General features: G+C 36.6%; 2 protein-coding genes across 2 annotated transcripts in view; one reads left to right on the top strand and one right to left on the bottom strand.

Moving 5' to 3' along the window:
* Window positions 1-19,401, bottom strand: part of LOC127968890 (serine protease HTRA1B) — a 433,724-nt gene that overhangs the window by 156,244 nt on the left and 258,079 nt on the right. The gene's annotated exons all lie outside the window — the stretch shown is intronic.
* LOC127968888 (wings apart-like protein homolog) overlaps window positions 1-19,401 on the top strand; it is a 76,422-nt gene that overhangs the window by 46,663 nt on the left and 10,358 nt on the right. Inside the window, 3 exon segments of the mRNA XM_052570284.1 lie at window positions 9,926-10,037; window positions 10,235-10,332; window positions 14,421-14,497. Coding sequence (XP_052426244.1) covers window positions 9,926-10,037; window positions 10,235-10,332; window positions 14,421-14,497 — 287 coding nt within the window.

The raw sequence follows: 19,401 nt of genomic DNA, 5'->3' as shown, positions 1-19,401 counted from the left end.
TCTCTCTCCATGCTGCTGTTCCCGACAACAAAATGAATAAATGCATAAATCAAAATACAAAATACAGACTCAGGTTGTAGAAGTAGTTTCACAATGTTATCTGAATTCATATTGTTGTTCACATTAGTGATTCTCAATCTTTTTGATTCCATTGTTCTCAACAATATTCAGTCCCCCTCTTGCATTCTGTTATTTGAAGAATTAAAATGTTTTAGTAACAGTAAATGTTTTTAGGGCTTGCCAGACTAAAAAAAAAAGAAAAAAGTATGTGTTTATAAAAATGCCCAATGTGCTTTAAAATTTACATGAATTTTCCAGGTCTTGGAGTTAGGTTTTTGTAATTAAAAATGTATATTATGTCATATCGAGGCTCCTTGGAAGCTCTCTAATTAAGAGCCACTGATAAATATATGTGCAAAATTTAGGTTTTTAATTTTGACAAAGTAAACTGGTACTTCTGTTTAATCTCAAAATGGATTTGTTGTTCTTGATGCAAGTCAGACCAATCTAATGAACCATTAAACTTTTAATGTTCACTGAACTCAGGACTGCATACGAAGCTCTTTTATTAAAATGTCCTGAGTGTAACAGTCTTTGTCTGTTCTTTCCGCAGTCACCTACTAAAGCTGTGTATAATGCAAGACACTGGAACCAGCCAGAGCCAGAAGAACTGCTGCCCATGCCTCCATCACGGTCTCAGGCTCCTCCAGTGAGTACAAAACCAAGCACAGGATATATTCGACCAAACACTACACACTCCCACACAGTCACAACCAACTTTATAAAGCACTCCAGCACTGGCACTTCTCATGCTATCACCACAATGTTTATAGTCACCTTTGTGTAAAAACTCTGATCTCTTTGATGCCACGCAACACATTTTTTCTCTGGTGTCTCTTCTAGACAACATTGATAACCAGCATTATATTGTTACATTAACTATTGTCAAGTAGGGGTGTAACAATGCACAAACATGACGGTTCAGTCATGTTATATATATATATATATATATATATATATATATATATATATATATATATATATATATATATATATATATATATATATATATATATATTAGGGGTGTAACGGTTCACAAAATTCACGGTTCGGTTCGATACGATACACTGATGTCACGGTTCGGTTCGGTTCGGTTCGATACGTTTTAGATACATAGCAAAATGTAAAAACATCTCAACTTTTCAGAATGCCGCAAGCGCACCGCGGGTCATGTGACAAGAACCAACCAATCAGCTTCATCCTTTCCCGTAACAACGTTGAGAGCTCAGCCAAGATGAAGGATCAGCTGATCATAGTTGTATATGGATTGCAATTTTGAAATAAATTTAGTAGCAGAGCTACTGCAAGCGATTTTTAGAGCTGCAAATCCATTTATCCTTCGCTGAAATTTCCGCGTCTCATGGAGAGAGCACGTCATTGTTGCTTAGCAAAGACAGACGCCTCATGAGCGCTTCTGCCCAAGCGCTTTGGAAAGGAGGAGAAAGACGCGCTTAGCGTTTTCCATGCGTTTTTAGGCACGATATGTGAACGGCCCCTAAGGCGCTCGCTCACTCAGCACGCGCTGAAGGCTCGTTGCAAAATGTCGAATGCCTTTAACAGACCAGAAATATAAGATCCTAAAATAACCAACAGGTCTGGTGTTTGGGTTGGATTCCCTGTAAGCTATAGTTTCTAAATGCTGCAGGGATAGTTGGCTGCGTGCATGTTTCTCCTTTTTTTCGTCTTTTCCCAGATAGTACTGACGCATATATCCCAGATATTCCCGCTGTTTTTTTTTTTTTTTTTTTTGTATTCCCGCTGGTGTACCCTGTCATGTTGCAGATGCGACATACCGTTGTTTTTTTTATCCACCACTCTCTTGCCATCACCATTATAGCTTAAAGGGAATCCAAAGTGCACCCAAACACCAGACCTGTTGGTTATTGGAGGATCTTCTCATTTCTAGTCTGTTAAACGCATTGGCTATTTTGCAACGAGCCTTCAGCGCGTGCTGAGTGAGCGAGCGCCTGCTGAGTAGCCTAACATAAACATATAAGATGGTGTTTTTTTCTTCTTCGGGAGTGTCAGGGGCGTTGCCTGTTACGTTGTTTGGGTTATTGGGCTACCTTGTTGAACGCATATCATTATATTTCTCTCTCTCTCTTTTTTTTTTTTTTACAAATATAATAAATTACTCCAACGAACCGTTCGGTATACATAATGCGTACCGCGTACCGAACCGAAAGCGTCGTACCGAACGGTTCAATACGAATACGCATATCGTTACACCCCAAATATATATATATATATATATATATATATATATATATATATATATATATATATATATATATATATATATATATATATATATATATATATATATATATATATATATATAATTGTTTTCTTTATATTCAGTTATAATTCAAATTTCTTTGGGGATAAAAATCTTCCTCAGTTTCTGCTCTAAACTATAGGGAGCCCCTTTTACATTACTATAAGTTTCAATTAACAGCAGAGCCCAAACTGAATTAGGTTATTATTAGGTTATAAATTTGAACACATTGTTTTCTACGAGTGTATGCACACCGGCGGCGACATTCGGCGTCTTTCCGCAGCACCCATGTATGACTCAGGACGCTGTTCATAGTGTGCTTCTCATCAGCTCCCGTGACAGGGAGAAAAAATGAGGAGGAAGCCAAAGTCGGGCCACAGTCCCCCCCCCCCCCCCTATTCATTTCTTATTTATATGGTTTTGTCATATTTACATTTTAATTTATTTAGGCCTATTTTATTTTCTTTTTCGTTTAAAAAACTTTCTAATATTGGCAAAGCAGTAAACGTTCTTTGGTTCTTATTTGTTTTGGTCCACAGTTTGCCGATCCCAGTTTTTTTCAGCTTATGCATGGTGGTATTTTTATTCGTTATTTTAAAAAAAAAGTTTTCATTTAAGTTTAATATCAGTGAGCATTTTTTTTTTAATCCATTCAAGCAGTTGTCGCCGGATTGCCAATTGCCAATAATTTGAAATGTATAACGTGCATGGATTTATAAGCTACATAAAAGAGAGGAAAAGAGGACACCCCCTCCTTTCCCCCCACCCCACGGTTGTACCGGTATTAACGGTGTCATCACACATCCATTAACCGGAGTTCGTAAGAATGTTCTTAAGTGCAATTCTTGAAAAATTCTCAAATATATTCTTAAGAACATCTTAATTTTTTTCTTAAGACTAAACGTGCACTATTGTCTCCTTGCACTTCCTGGAGATTATCCTAATAATCATAAGCACGTACCATAGACTGTATATTTTCGTTTCAACTTTGACAAGAGCTCAGCTTCACGTTTTTAATGCAGCCTGTTTTTGAAAAGTTACTTTTAAAACAGTGTGTCTCAAGCTGCAGCGATACGTTTCATTCATTTTGTGCTGTTTTTGCACTCTCATCTGAGGGAACACTTCCGGTATTTGAGTCCGTGATTCTACACCAAATGCGTCCTGCACATTCATATGCACTGAATACTGCCAAAGATGATGTATTTATAAGCTCATATTAACGCGTTCAATTAAAGCTCCCTATCTGACTCGTTTTAGAGTTGCTAATGAGTTTTGCAGTCAGCAAAAAGCAGCGTTACACACAGGCTAATCATGAGCGATCATGTTTACAATAACAGTCTCGCTGTCCCTTCAGAAAACTCGTCCACGTCCCTAGTCCTCCTGTGTATTGTATGTAGCTGTTGTTGCAATGCTTAAATATAACAATTAATTTGAAATAACCCAATAAATTAATTAAATAATTATTATTGTTTGTCTGGGGCTGTCCTAAATTTAAGAAGTTATTTACGATGATTTTTAAGATTATTCTTTTCAAGAATTTGAATTCTTCTTAGGTTTTGTCTTAAGAACAATCTTAAGAAAAAAATAAGAACATTCTTAAGAAGATTTTTTGGGGAATACAAAATATTCTTTAGAAAGTTAGAAAATAAGAAGAAACTGGCAGTTAAGAAGAATTTTATTCTTAAGATTGTTTCGTGAATCCGGCCCCTGCAGTTAGAAAACTATGCTCAGAATTGATTCAAGAGAGATTCATGATGCATTCCGGAAATCTCAGAATCGAGCCATGAATTGCGATGCAACGATTTATTGTCCCAACCCATTTTTTGTTTCAGCTCTTGGTTAACATTAACCAGCAGACTGGGCAGCCTGGATGAAGTATTTTCAGAGATAAAATTAAAACTAAAATTGTAAAAATGTAATTAAATTTAAAAATATGCATTTAGCAAAAAATATGCAATATCACTTTTATCCAAAGCGACTTACAGTGCATTCAGGCTACCAATTTTTACCTATCATGTGTTCCCGGGGAATCGAACCCCCAACCTTGATTCCAAAACAAGCATAACTGACCATGATGAATAATTCACCATTAAAGCAGGAACGTATGTTTAAGTAAATAGTGTATTTTGATGTACCTCAAACACGACCTAATTATGCACTTCTTTTCCAACAAGCATCTTATCCCTCACTCTCTACATGTGCCATCCAAACACAATCAATCCCATACAATTTAGGCAGGCTGCATCTGTTGCCACCATGGAAGCTGTAATATTATGCACAAGTGACAGATATGCTTACACTTTACTTCAACTGTTTGTAAGGATTCTCATTAAAGCTTGGCCTCCATTTCAACTGTTCCTATAAACAAGGCTACAGATATTAGAGTTTTCAAAACATTGCATTATTCAGTATGTGTATGTGGTGCTTGGCCGTCTTTGGAGTGTTTTATTTAGCGGCATTGCAGTTGGTCGTGGATTTGGCCTTTTAGTAGTCGCAGCATGATGAATCTATAATGTTCTGTAGCACTATCTTTAGTTTCCATGTTGCATAACCAGCAGTGGGTTGGTTGTTGGCAGCTCAGGCTATATGTGAATCGGCTCTGCAGTGCTTCCAAACATGCTGTTATGTTTTAATTCCAAGTTGTCATTCTTGCACAGGCCGCTTCATCGGGAGGCAGTAAAGAGTCGAACTCGCACAAGGACGACGGAGTGTTCAAGGCTCCAGCTCCTCCTCCCAAAGTCATCAAGTCTGTCACTGTCCCCACAGAACCTTACCAGGACATGGTCACTGCACTCAAATGTAGGAAAGAACACAAGGAGGTTAGTGCAAATACTTCACAACACCATCTGTTTTGACACATGTAGAGCCTTCCTGGTTAGCGTGCAAACTATGCGTATTGTCTACCACTATTTTTATTTTATTTTTTAAAACAGCATGCTACACAATGCAGTATCAAACATTTTGGATGTAGTATGCTTGCCATCACTTTAATTCAATAAGTGATATTTAGTTATCATTATCTTGGAAATAAAAATGGATTCCATTTTTCCCCCTTTCACTTCTGAAAAAGGCTAATATTAATATGAAGTACAAAGACTGTTGAGTTAAAAGATTTGTAATGCACTAGACATTTGAATATTTGGCAACTTTACACTAAAGGCCTAAGCTGGAGCCAATTAAATTTGAGAGTCAGTCGCATGGAACCAATGATAAAGGCATAAAGCTTTAATCTGAATATGCATACAAAGTAGTGCAGCTGTTTTTCAATGAATTTTAAGTTTGAAAGTCTCAGTGGCAGCATATTGAAAACACTGGCATGATCATAAGGACTGTTATAGTAATACAAAAAGATCTTTTTAATGGGGTCCAGAAAGCACTGATGTTCTGTGGAGCAATTCTGACTGTGGGTGTTAAACAGTTGTTCAGGCCCACCTACGTTACAGCCCTCACCTCTTTCTCTGCCCATTGAATCGTGTTTTTTATCTAAACTGCAAGCCGTTCGGATTGTTTCCAGACCACCCTCATTTTATTATAACTCTGTTTTGTGGTCTCTATGTTTGACTGCAGGCTAACATTATAAACAAACAATGAAAAATGAAGCGTAAAATAATATTTGCTGGCCTCGTGAGATTACATTTCTTTGCGAGCGCTGTGTGGAACAAAACTTAATCTGCTTCAGGCAGCTGACTTTTTAATAATTATTTATTATTTTTAATATGACAGTAATTTGAGTAGATATTTTTGTGGTTTGTACCAATTCCAGTAGGGCTGGTTGACAAATGTTGGATATAATGTTTATGCACCAAAAGCGGAATGAAAGGGCGCTAGTCATATGTCACACACGGGACATTTATTATTCAACGGTCTCACAATGTGTGAATAAGCGATGCGTTTGTGCATTTACACTAAATGTATGTAGACTACATTTTTTCATACAAATAACTAAAAACCATGTTGCAATGTTATTATATGTCTGGTTTTAGCTGCGGTCATCATGATCTGAATATATGTTACTATGGAAGACCACTGGATAAAAAAAAAAAAAATTTGAATAATACAATTTCACCATATAAAATGAGGTTGCTAAATTTTTTCTGTTACTGATTTTGATAATGAACAAATTTACACCTGCATCCTAACTCAAGCTACTACAACTATAAAATGTAAATTTCTAAGACACAAAAAGTAATAATATTGTTAATATTATCAGGCAACGGAAACTTGTTTCTAGATTTAAAACAAAATCACAAAATACCTTTCTCTTAAGGTATTTATTTTAAGAAAAACTAAAAAGTCTGGTTTCAAAATCTTTTACTTTGGAGCAAAAATCTGGCTTTAAACTTGAAAGAAATTAAGATTTGATATCTATAGTGATAATTATCTATATCAACCGATATAATAAAATAAAACGTGTGAAAAATGTTTTCCCATATTTAACCTTTCCCCTAAATTTCAGTATAATTTCACAATTTTCAGTACCATAAGCAAAAACTGTTGGAACTATTTTTATCATTTAATCATGGAAGTAAATACTAATTTTACAGAAAGTAGCTTTCAAATATTGAGAAGTAAACATTGTTTAACAAGCTCAAGTTGAAATTTGTGACAGGTGCAACTTTTGACATACATTGTCAGATCATATATTTATTTATTCTTTTTTTAAAAAGATTCAGTCCTGCATCCAAACAGTTGTTGTCAGTCCTGAACCATTTCTGCATACTTAGAAGCATGAAATATAAGTCTTACCCAAATTGTGAATGGTTATGTAAACTGAAAGTGAGCATTCTCTTTATAATCACTGAAACCGAAAAGGCCAGACTGTCCATCAAAGAATATTTTCATCATGAGATTAAACACTTGCTTTCTCTTTCTCAACAGTTGTTCACCGTTGTTCAGCACGTGAAGCACTTTAATGACGTGGTGGAATTTGGCGAGAATCAGGAGTTCACCGATGACTTTGAGTATCTTGCCGCTGGTCTGAAGACTGGTCAACCCCTTAACACACGCTGCCTTAGGTGTAGAAGCCCTTCCATCGGTCTATATTCTGGCCATTCCCCAGTATTGTAAATATGGCCTAGTGTTTGTATTTGCAACAGGCTCAGTGTTTGCTCATTACAATTCTGTTGGGTTTGTGTGCAGTGTTATTAGTTTGGCCACACGGTGCGCCATGCCCAGTTTCAGGATGCACCTGAGGGCTCGTGGGAAACTGGCTCAGGTGTTTAAAACTCTCAGTGATGCACCTCAACATCCAGTAAGTCAAAATATATTTGGACTTTCCTGAAACCTTCACTGCCTGATGTCTTATGTCTAATCGATTGTACTCCCTGTCCTTACCCCTTTCCTCAGAATCTAGCTCTATGTACAGCCTCTCTGATGTACATTCTCAGCCGTGACCGTTTGAACATGGACCTGGATCGGGCCAGTCTGGATCTGATGATTCGTTTGCTGGAATTAGAACAGGACAAATCCATTGCTGATCAGCTAACGACAAAAGAGATGAATAAAGTAAAAGAAAAGATTCGCAAGCTCTGCGAAACCGTCCATAATAAGCATCTTGACTTGGAGAATATCACGGTAAGCTCGAGATCAGTTGTGCTTTGTTATTGACTGGTGTTTCATTGCTGCAGTGCGGTTGTTCTGTTTGTTTACATCTGCAGACTTTCCTGTCAAGGATTTGCACTTTTTTTTATTATTCTGCTTGCGTGATCGATCATGTGGATGAGGGTTTGTGTTCATTTGGGGTTTTTCAGAAAGATTCCGATTCTGCTCCCTCTAGTAGATGCACTTCATTCCTTGTGTTGTACATTCTAAGGATGTTTTCAAAAATGTATCAGTCAGTGGATTGTTCCAACAACTAGTCACAACATCTATGTTAAAGAATAGTTCATTTCAAAATGACATTATATTTTGCCGTTTACGAAACGACAATGTTCTGGGACTGCACAATAAATTGTAAAGACTTATTTTTCCTTTTTATTATGAATAATGATCTGCGATGTTTGCCCACTGGTGGGTTGTCCTTAAGAGATTATTTATTTGTTTGTTTTTAAATTGGCATTTCCGTTGTCTTGCAATGGTAACAAGCCTCCACAAGCTTTCATCATTACAGTTGCCAATTACAAATAGAAGTCCCCCAATCAGAGTGTTTCTCTTTGTGCTGGGCAAAATATCAAATGCTATTTTCATGCGCATCTCGTCAGTAAAGCCGCTCCTGTGATATAAGTAGGTAACGTGCGTTCAAGTTCAGAGTATGCGAGCGGAGTGGAGTGGCAACAATTTTCCCTCCGCACTCTGAGCATTTAATAATCACTCCGCTAACATACGCTGGTTCAGATGGAGCGGCATTCACAATTCAGAGCCGTAGTTCACTGACAAGCTGCACAAAATAGAGTTCAAAATCCACAATGAATCGCCAGCGATTTTGGAAAAAGTGCTAATGAGCTGAAAAAAGGGAAAACATTAATTGCAATTTAGTAATATCTATTGAGATATTTTGTTTGTTTTGACTATAGTTTCTTTGTTCTTTTATTTTCATTTTTAAAGTGACTTGACATTCTGCCAAGTATGGTGACCCTTACTCAGAATTTGTGCTCTGCATTTAACCCATCCAAAGTGCACACACACAGCAGTGAACACACACACACACACACACTGTGAACACACACCCGGAGCAGTGGGCAGCCATTTATGCTGCAGCACCTGGGGAGCAGTTGGGGGTTCAGTGCCTTGCTCAAGGGCACCTAAGTCATGTTATTGCCGGCCCCAGATTCGAAACCACAACCCTGGGGTTAGGAGTCAAACTCTGTAACCACTAGGCCACGACTTCCCCATTTTAAGATTATTAAGCAAAATAATCATGATCAACTGTTTAAACATTATCATGCAGCTTTTTCACAAGTTGATTTTATTGTTGAAAATGGCCAATGTTGCAAAAAAGTTTTGTTTAAAGATTGGTGAACCCTTTCTCAGAGAGGGTTTAGCGTGCTGCTGACAGTGTCGTTTTTTATAAGCTGTTCTCACAGGACAAGTTCAAAAACAGCTGGGTGGAACACATCAGAATGAAACAGAATTCAAGGATTTTAAAACTTCAGCTCTTGTTACTTGACACACTGTTTTTTAATTGTGCTGAAAATGCTAAAATGGAGAAAAAAAACGGAGACATGAGGCACTGGTAAAGGATATCTGACTGGAGCATGTGCACATAGACCAGCAATAAAAAAAAAATACACTGATGAAACAATGCATTCTGTGTGAACACTCACTTAGACTTGTTAGCACACTGGAAAACAGCATAAAACCCTCTTCAAGAACAGATCTCTATATACATCCATAAATTCATTGAAAACACCCTTTGCTAAACTATTATAATATTTACTTGTTTTCATGTTTTTGCTGTAGCCATCAGAGCCAGATCAAGAGCTTTTTATCAAGTTGCCTTCTTTGCGTTTCTCGCCTTCCTTTTTCCATTTTTTCTTGTTCTGTTTAGCAAATAAAACTTTTACATTTGCATAATGGAGTCATTAAAGCTGAATGTATCTTTTATATAATATCTTTCAGACTGATTGTGCATTGTCTTTTTATCTGCAGACGGGACATTTAGCAATGGAGACATTGTTGTCGTTGACGTCAAAGAGAGCGGGGGATTGGTTTAAAGAAGAACTCCGGCTTCTGGGAGGCCTGGACCACATTGTAGATAAAGGTCTTTTATTTTTGTTCAGTATTAAAGATCTGATTCTTATCCGGTATTTGTTATATAAGTTTGATAATATTACTTGTAAAATTGTGTTTTGTTTTATTAAGTCATGAACATCACATTTGCCTGGGTTTTACATACATGCATATTATAAAAAAGATACTTGTGAGAGTGATTTGATGTGCATATGTGTTTCCCCACAGTTAAAGAGTGTGTGGAAAACCTGAGCCGAGAGGATGATAAGGAGAACCTAGTGGCATCATTGTGGGGAGCTGAGAGATGTTTGCGTGTCCTAGAAAGTGTAAGTCTGATACTCATCCAGCCATTTGAGTTGTGCTTGTCATATGTTATTTAAAAGTAAACATGTACAGTATAAAGTACTCTGAATGAGTTTGAATTATGTGAATCCAGACTGTTTGTCCTTGAACATGCCAATCCATTTACATGGGATACAAAGATTTCAATCCAAATTCACATTTCAGCATTAATATAAAAATGGGAAAAATATATTTCCTTTCATAAGGGTTTTGCTATAAAAGACATTCTACTTCATGTAGATTGGGGCAGTAAGGTTATTCATTTATTTATTTTTTAAGAAAAGAATACAGAAGTGTCATCTTTTGTAACATTATTGTAACTATGCCATTTCAGATGCTGTTCTTTTGAACTTTCTATTCATCAAAGAATCTTAAAAAAAAAAAAAGTATAAGGGTTTCCACAAAAATATCAAGCATTGCAACTAGGGATGGGTACCGAGAACCGGTATTTTTTTGGACAGGTACATAATTGGGTCAATACCAGCGTACCTATAAGCAGGGCTCCAGACTGCGACCAAATGGTCGCATTTTGCGACCAAATTTTGAGAGTGTGCGACTGAATTTTACATCCAGTCGCACATGTGCGACCAGTAGATTTGCACACGCACGCACGAACACACACAAACACACACACTTGCACACATACTAATGAGACGCGAGCACACACTCGCGTCTCATTGAGTGATGCCTGTCTGTGAGGCGGCAAATGCGTGTGAGAAGAATAGGGAATGGCCACTGCAAGTGGCTAAAATGTGTGGAGGGGGAGGGGCCTAGAGATAATTGAGCGCGCGTAAACATCTGTGGGAAGGAAACAGAGACAAATCTCATCACAACCTGATATGTGCGTGCGTCTGAGCTATGAGCAAGCGAACTATTGATTCGTTCTTCCGACCTTCGGCTAGTGTACCAGTGCCAGAGTCTACAGTGTCACCGTCAGATGATGATTCAGAGTCAGAGGTTGGTGTGGCGAAAAAAAGTCCGCACCAGGGCCGGCCCGCGGCATAGGCAAATGCTAAGGGCGCCACTCATCCATAGGGGCGCCAGAATGAGTGAACTTTTTTTTTTTTTTTTTTACCTATATTTTTTTATAATAGGATACTATTTAAAAACCAATAATTCGAAACACTTCCAAATAAAGCAAAAAAAAAAAAAAAGTCTGGCTCTTCAATCTTCCCCCCACCCATCGAGTGCTTGAAGTGCATCAGAAACAGAGCGCGCGCACGATTAGTTGTTGGTAATTTGTTGTGTAGTGTGTCCGACGCCGCATCCAATGTAGACAGCACTGTTTTTGTTAACACACAGCTCGTAGAAACGGGCCTGGCGGCTCGCGCCCGTTCTAGACACGGTGAAAGTTTCTTGATTGTGACGCAAGGCCGAATTTACATGACACATTATAAATGATCATAGTCTGCGATAGATACACTGCCAAAAAGAAGAGAAGAGGATAAAGACAGAGGTAAAGAGATGTAGTGAAAGAACAATTTATTGAATAGGAGTAAGATACTATAATTTCATGGCAGTTATTTTTACCTTAAACTTAATGTTAGCAGTTGTTCTGAGTTCTGAGTCCCCAGACTGTGATTTTGTACAATCTTGTCAGTTTTAAGACGCATTTTTTATTATCACTTTTTTAAAAATAATGTTTTACTCTACAGTTGTGCAGTTTTGGGGGGATACAGTACAGGCCAAAAGTTTTGAAACATTACTATTTTTTTAAGTTTTTGAAAGAAGTTTCTTCTGCTCATCAAGCCTGCATTTATTTGATCAAAAATACAGAAAAAAAATGTAATATTGTGATATATTATTACAATTTAAAATAATTTGTTTTCAATTTATTATACTTTAAATTATCATTTATTTCTGTGATGCAAAGCTGAATTTTCAGCATCATTACTCCATTCTTCAGTGTCACATGTGACATCCAGTCTATCACATGATCCTTTAGAAATCATTCTAATAAGATGATTTATTATGAGTGTTGGAAACAGTTCTGCTGTAGTGTGTGTATGTGTGTGTGTGTATATATATATATATATATATATATATATATATATACATGTACGTACATACATACATACACATGGGGCGCCAGGTAAAATCTTGCCTAGGGCAGCAAATTGGTCAGGGCCGGCCCTGATCCACACTCACCATTTTCGAGAAGACTGGCTGTAAGAATTCAGATGTCTGAGGTACTATAAGCATTAGAACTACCTTTCACCAAATACAAAAGCCAGCTCAACCTTCAAAGGAAGAATGGCTTAAAACTTAACGAAACATACAACAACGATACAGCATGCACACAAACTTTTTTACTATGCACATTTTTTATTCTGAGTGTATGGAATTTTGTTTACTGTTTGTACTGTCTTGACAGCGATGGTGCTGTCAGTTTACCTTGTTGTTGCATTTTCAAAAGTGCAGAATAAAATGTGACACTGAATTTGAAACAGCACATTGTAATTTCTGCATCTATTATTAAAGTATTTATTAGTAATACAGTGGAAATTAGTAGATTTGGTTAGCATGTTGATTTACGGTGTGCGCCCCTAAATTTTCTGGTTGTGCCCCTAAAATTTTCAGTTGGGGGCCACTGTGCTCCTAGTGAAAAAAGTTAGTCTGGAGCCCTGCCTATAAGCTTCAGGACAAACTAAACTGTTATTTATACTTGCGTTGTTTTAACTCTGTATACTTCAATGTTAATGACGAATTAAAAGCTGCTGTTTGTCATTTCCCTTCACTGAATGATGTGGCCGACGTTTGCTCGACGTGCATGTGATATCCAGCGCATATGCGGTTTGTGTTTCTGTGCAATCAGTCATCGCGGCAAGAGTGAAACGTTCAAAACTGCGGGCTCTCATTACAAAACAAAACGACACCAGCATCAGATGCAATATATGCAGTAGAGTAATAGTGAACGGAGGAGGCAACGTTAGTAATATAATGAAAAATTTACTAACAAAATCCAACATCTACCTCATGTAGTGCACTGTATTATGTCTCGCGGCTCTAGCTCCAACTGCAATTCGCTAGACACAAACACGAGACACTGCACTTATTTCCAGTCACAAATACATTATTTGCGTGCTTTAAGGTCTTGCTGGTAAAACGTTTTATTTGCGTGCTGTAATAACGTGCTTATTCAGAGCGCATACACCCGAAGCGTCCATGCACTAAATTGCCGGTCAAACAGCACCTGATCACTTTGTTATATTAGTTATCGTCTGATTGTGCTAATACTGTCAGAAACACACAAGGTTTACATATAAACACAGTTATGTATAAAGTGACAGTAAAAAGGTAAGAGAGAAATGCATCTCTTAAAGGGACAGTACTAAACATACTGCCACTTGTCATTAAAGGATAGTTGGGATAGTTCACCCAAAAAAATTCAAATTCTGTTATGATTTATTCAGTCATGTGGTACCAAACATGTATTAATTTTGATTTATTCTTAGATGGTGGATTTTGCCTATACCAATAGCTAGGTTGGACCACACTGGCCGATACCAATTCATTACCCAATAGTTTTTAAAATGATTTAGTTTTTGTTTACTGAACAAAAACTAAAATAGTGCTTTATTTACAAAAAAAGAAAAAAAAGAAAAAAAAACAGTACTGAAATAGTACTGAAAACTTATACATTTTCACATCAATTTAATAAAAAATGTTTAGGGCCCTATGAAATGATTTATTTTTTATCACCATATTTTTTATTGTTACCAATAAAATATATATATATATTTTTTTGTCAAATGTATAATTATTTGAATGCATAAAACAACTTTATTTATGAAAGATTGTGTGACACTGAAGAATGGAGTAATGGCTTCTGAAATTCTACAATGAGAAAAAAAAAATTATGTATTTTCTGATTATTGGACTTGGTAGAGGCAGTCAGCTGTAAACCTCAGTAGATTTTGTTAAAAGATAAACAAAGTGCATTAACTTTGATATTAACCTACTGTAGATGTTCATGAACAACAGTCGATCTCTGCTGGGCGAATTTAGAAGAGGAATAGTTTTTGCATTGTGCTCTTTTTTTAAACTTTTAATTTTATATTTATCAATACAGGTAACAGTTCACAATCCAGAAAACCAGGCCTACCTGATCGCATACAAGGACTCTCAGCTCATAGTGTCTTCAGCAAAGTAAGTGCCTCCAAAATAAAAGCAGTTGTCTAGCTGTAGTATTACAGTAATGTAGCAGTATGCTTGTCATGTTTTCCTGATTGTTTTGGCAGGAAGCCCTTGGTTGTGTGTGGTCAGACTGGGTGCAGGTTAACCGCTAGCTTTCCTTATTACAGCAGACAGCCTCCAGACTCATTAACAACCCCAACAGGAACACTTTATCAACAACACCAGCTGCCAAGACCATAAGCGTAGAGCTGCTGTGCCAGAGAGCACCTTCTGATATGGCTCAAGCCATGCTGAAATTTCCTAAAGAGGCCAATCACTTCAAACCTTAATGAGACTTGCATACTGTTTTAAGGGTTCAACTACAGACCACTTAAAAGTATAGTTAACCATAGTCATTTAGTACCTCTTGTCATTCCTAACTCCCCTGATTTACTTTATTAGATCAGAATGTTCACTCTGCATATGATGAAAGCATGCCATAATCAGGAGCTATCCGGTAAAATAAATCTTGTCCATCTGAATCTGATATCACTCAACTTTATCAGAGTTCGAGATTAACATTGAATACTTGCATTCAATCTGTTCTCACAAAGCTTTTGCTTCAGATGGATTAGGAGTTTATTTGCACATTTATTTCACAGGGTAAATCTCTATAGAGCTACATGGGAGCAAATTTGTTCCAACAGCAAAAAAAACAAAAAAACATCCATTATTGCTTTTCCTCAGCTTTCTAAAATGCATGGATTATGGCAGTCTGATGGAAAAAATAAGTCAAAAATACATCAAGTTAAAAAGAATCCCACTGGCAGAACCCAACAACACAGTGGAGTGTATATACAAAGATAATTATTGGGGAAATGCTTTATCTCTTTCTGTGAAAAGGGTGCATACAGCTCATGAGTCATAATGACTGATTTTGTAGTTTTGCCGTTCATCATATCTGTTATGAAAGGTTTTTTTTCTCTCTCTCTCTCTCTCTCTCTCTCTTCTGTCCTTGGTTTCAGAGATCACTATTGTGCCTTGAATATATATCTAGACTTTTTAATGTAACTCCCCCACACCTTTTGTACTACATACATGAATGCTATCTTATATTAGTTTTGAGGCAATCCGAACTCTTTCGTAGCAGAAAATAAAACGGGATAAAAAGTTGCATTAAAGATTTGTTTTGAGCCGTATCTAGAACTCTGAATGTTTAGAGATGCTTTCCTAAATTCTTACAGGCTCTTTTCATTTGGGTGATTAACAATTCACTTAGCAAGCCGGATAGCAACACTATAAACTACTCGGATAGAAACTTTAGCAGCTTTGAAGCAATGCCCTGGCTAGCATCTGTAACACCCTAGCATCCCATCAGCGACTTACGTGGGCGAGTACCACTCACATTTTCAGAAAATGCAAAAATCGACTTTCCATGTGAAAGCACATTTAGGCATCTGTTATGGTAAATCTAGCTTATACTTGTCTGCTTCAGGCAGTCTGGCCTCTCTTCCGCTGCTAATGTAATTACAAGCTGATGGCCCAGCTCTCTAGACGGGGTCAGACCCTTCAGAGTGCAAAGCGAACTAACCATGGGTGCTCATGACTGTGAAGAGGATCTAGATGAGTCAACAAAGTCGGCACACACACACACTGCTGGAAGAGCTCGTTCAGCTGGCTCTAATTTAATTAGAGAGTAGGCAAGCTTGCATTAATGATGACCCCACTAATATATGAATACATGAACCTCTTCCTCCATTTCCAATCTCACTCGCTAATGACCTCTCATTATGCTAAGCGCATTAGTGGCATTTTGCATGAAGCTGGTCGTACTGTAGCACATGTGCTATGGATGCAGACTCCCTCACTCTCTATTGCTATCTTACTCACACACATGTCTTGGGGACTAATAGAGAGGAAGGGCTAAGTTTTCCCCTTCTAGAGAAAGCTAATGCAGTTTATGTTTGTTTCTTCTGACCCTGGCTGTGGCGTAAATGCAATCCATTAGGATGTGCGCACTTCCCGCTGCATCTGTTATCTGTGGACTGTTTTTCCATCTTGAGTGTTACTCTGAACAGCCATTATTTAGATGCTGATAGAGCACTAATAGTACCAGATTTGGTGTTTAAATGTTCAAATGTGACATCATTGTTTCACGATACACCTTATATTCAACTGAAGTATCTGTCAAGAGGCTTTGATGGCCTGTGATAGACATTGAATTATTATTAGATTTTTCAAGGATTGTTATTTTTGTGCTTTCAGCAATATGTGTAGTTTGCAAAAGTCCTTATAGTGTTTCTGAGCTGGTTTTGCTGCAGGACAGATTTTGTTCAAGCTCTTGGTGCATTGAATTTAGTTCAAGTTGTATTTTTTTGTGATGGTGAGGGCATTTTATGCAACCTATCCATGTTCTAAATCATAGCAAAAACTTTTCATTTCTCCTTACATTTAAATTAATAGTCCTGTATTTTGACTATATACACTTGGTTTGTATGGCCGCACTTTATTTTTTGCATTTAATATTGTTTTAGAACAGGGCTGCGATCCACCAGTTGATATTTTTTTGAGTAATCTTCACTTTGGGGCAGGGCAGTATGGCCAAAAATTTAATCTCAATGTGTTTCCGTATATAGCACTATATTTGTTTACCATTAATGGGGAAGGAAGTGCTTTCCTCATTGAACAAACATAACCAATGGGTAAGCTACTTTTTAATTTAGGACCCCAATCCATTTTTACATTTTAATTTTTTTTTTTTTTTTTTTATACACATTATGAAAAATAGTGCCCATTGGAAAGAAAGCTAAAACAATGTAATCAAATCAAATGAAAACAACATTAAATAAAGATATAAAATTAACATATTAAAAAGTGTTAATTGAAAAAATTAATGTTTAACAAAATATTGCAAAAATAACATGTTTGTTTTTCTTTTAAATAATAGTATAATTACGGTAAGACTTAATTTTAGGGTGTCTTAAATAGTTTCTTATTAGCATGCATATTACTAGAATATTGGCCATTTATTAGTACTAATTAAGCACAAATTAATGCCTTCTTCTACACAGGGTTTCTGCAGGGTCTTAAGTCTTAAACTTGAGCTTAAAAATCCTGCAGGAATCCTGTCTGCATGACTTTATTGTACATCCTTGTACATTGTACATCTTACCCAATACCTAAACTTAACAACTACCTATTAAACTTAACAACTAACTACTAAAGAGAGCACACATATCCAATGCATTCGAATCGCACTCGCGGTACTTCGATGTCATAAAGGCGATCATTCTGTGCAGCACTGCTTCAAGTCGAACGAACCTAATATAACTGCTCTCCCTCTCTCATAACTGCATATAAAATATTGAAATGAGCCGTGACTGTTTCCTACGCGTACAGGTTATTTTTCAGCAATAGGAAACCGGGACGCTTGGTCACCCTGTGTGTGTGTGTGTTCTTGTATATGGTTTATAAATATCTGAAATAGGTATTACAATGTAAACATGGTTTGTGAGGACAATTCCCCGCCTTTAGGTCGTTGGCTTTGTTGGACTCTTTCTCTCTAAAGAAAGACTATTTTCTCCCACGATTCTACTCGCGGGTCTCTGTTCTAGCGATATTACCTTTATATCTTATTTAAAGTTATAGAACATTAATTTTAACCTTAATTTTCACTCCCTGCAATAATATTAATGTAATAATAATAAAGTACAGCGTTTTATTTACTCAAAAATAAAAATAAAAAATAGAGATCTAACGTCAGTCAATAAACCGCTGTGGTCAGTCATCTTTTCTAGATTTTGGCCAAATGTAGGCTAAAAAAAAAAAAATCTATCAACACTTTAAAGACATCAAAAACAAGGATGAAAGATTGCGTTTTGAAAGTAGAAAAAAAAAAAAAACTAAAGTTGCGGCATTGCATTTTATTAGCCCTGTTACTTTACGAAATAATGAAGGCTAAAATGCCTGTAGTCTAAAGCAAAATGTTTACAAACATTATAAAAACAGCTATTAGTTTCTCTCGAAAACAAAACAAGTTTAGGCTATAAAAATGTAAATCCAAAAACAAATTAATTTAAGCTGAAGCTGATGCCTGCATCTCTCATCCAGCGCGAATCCAAATGTTTCCATGTTCCCGACGTATCTGGATGCTAAAATATTTATTATATAGTGTTTGTACTTTTATCTACATAACATATCAAATCTGCTTTATCAGCACAGTGAGGCGCGGTCGTCTAACTTTATATTTGTTTCATTAACTCTATTTTATTTTGTTAATGTACAGGCTTTAATAAAGCAAAATGATGTTGGGTCAGCGCGATGGTCATACCAAAGTTGGTTGATTATATAGAAGCAAGACATTATTCAAAGCTTTTGCTAAATAATTAAAACTATAAAGCTTTTGCAAAATAAAGAAAACTTTCATTTTCTTTCATTTCTCTTTCATTTCGTTAATCTGTCAATATGATTTAAGTGAAATATATTTCGTGGATATGCTTATATTCCTTTTTATGTAAGCCTATATGGGTATATATATGGCTATATTCACAGAAGTGCTGCAGATGTGTGATCTGTTGAATTCATCTCACACTATCCTCAGATAAACTTTAAGTGCGGTGCGTTGCCATTGTGACTTATGATGAGTTCACAGCTGAGCGGACATTTCACGTCACATTTGCATATGCTGTACTACTTCAGCGTCACATTTGCATATGCTGTACTACTGGAATTTGTGATTCATTGACAGCAAATTTCAAATATTAAATGGAACGATAAAATAACGTTATTAACCGGTTAATGGCCATTTCGGATAATGGATTTTGTTTCTGGTTCTGTTCCTGTCAAAATTTAGCTCGTTTCCGGTTTTCATTTTCGTTCCTTGAACCGGTTCAGAGCCCTGTTCTAAAGTGTTAATATTATTACTTTGAAAGTATATT

This window comes from Carassius gibelio, chromosome B12 (genome assembly GCF_023724105.1).
Source record: "Carassius gibelio isolate Cgi1373 ecotype wild population from Czech Republic chromosome B12, carGib1.2-hapl.c, whole genome shotgun sequence".
NCBI classification, from domain to species: Eukaryota; Metazoa; Chordata; class Actinopteri; order Cypriniformes; family Cyprinidae; genus Carassius; species Carassius gibelio.
This window is presented reverse-complemented; position numbering and strand designations above follow the sequence as displayed.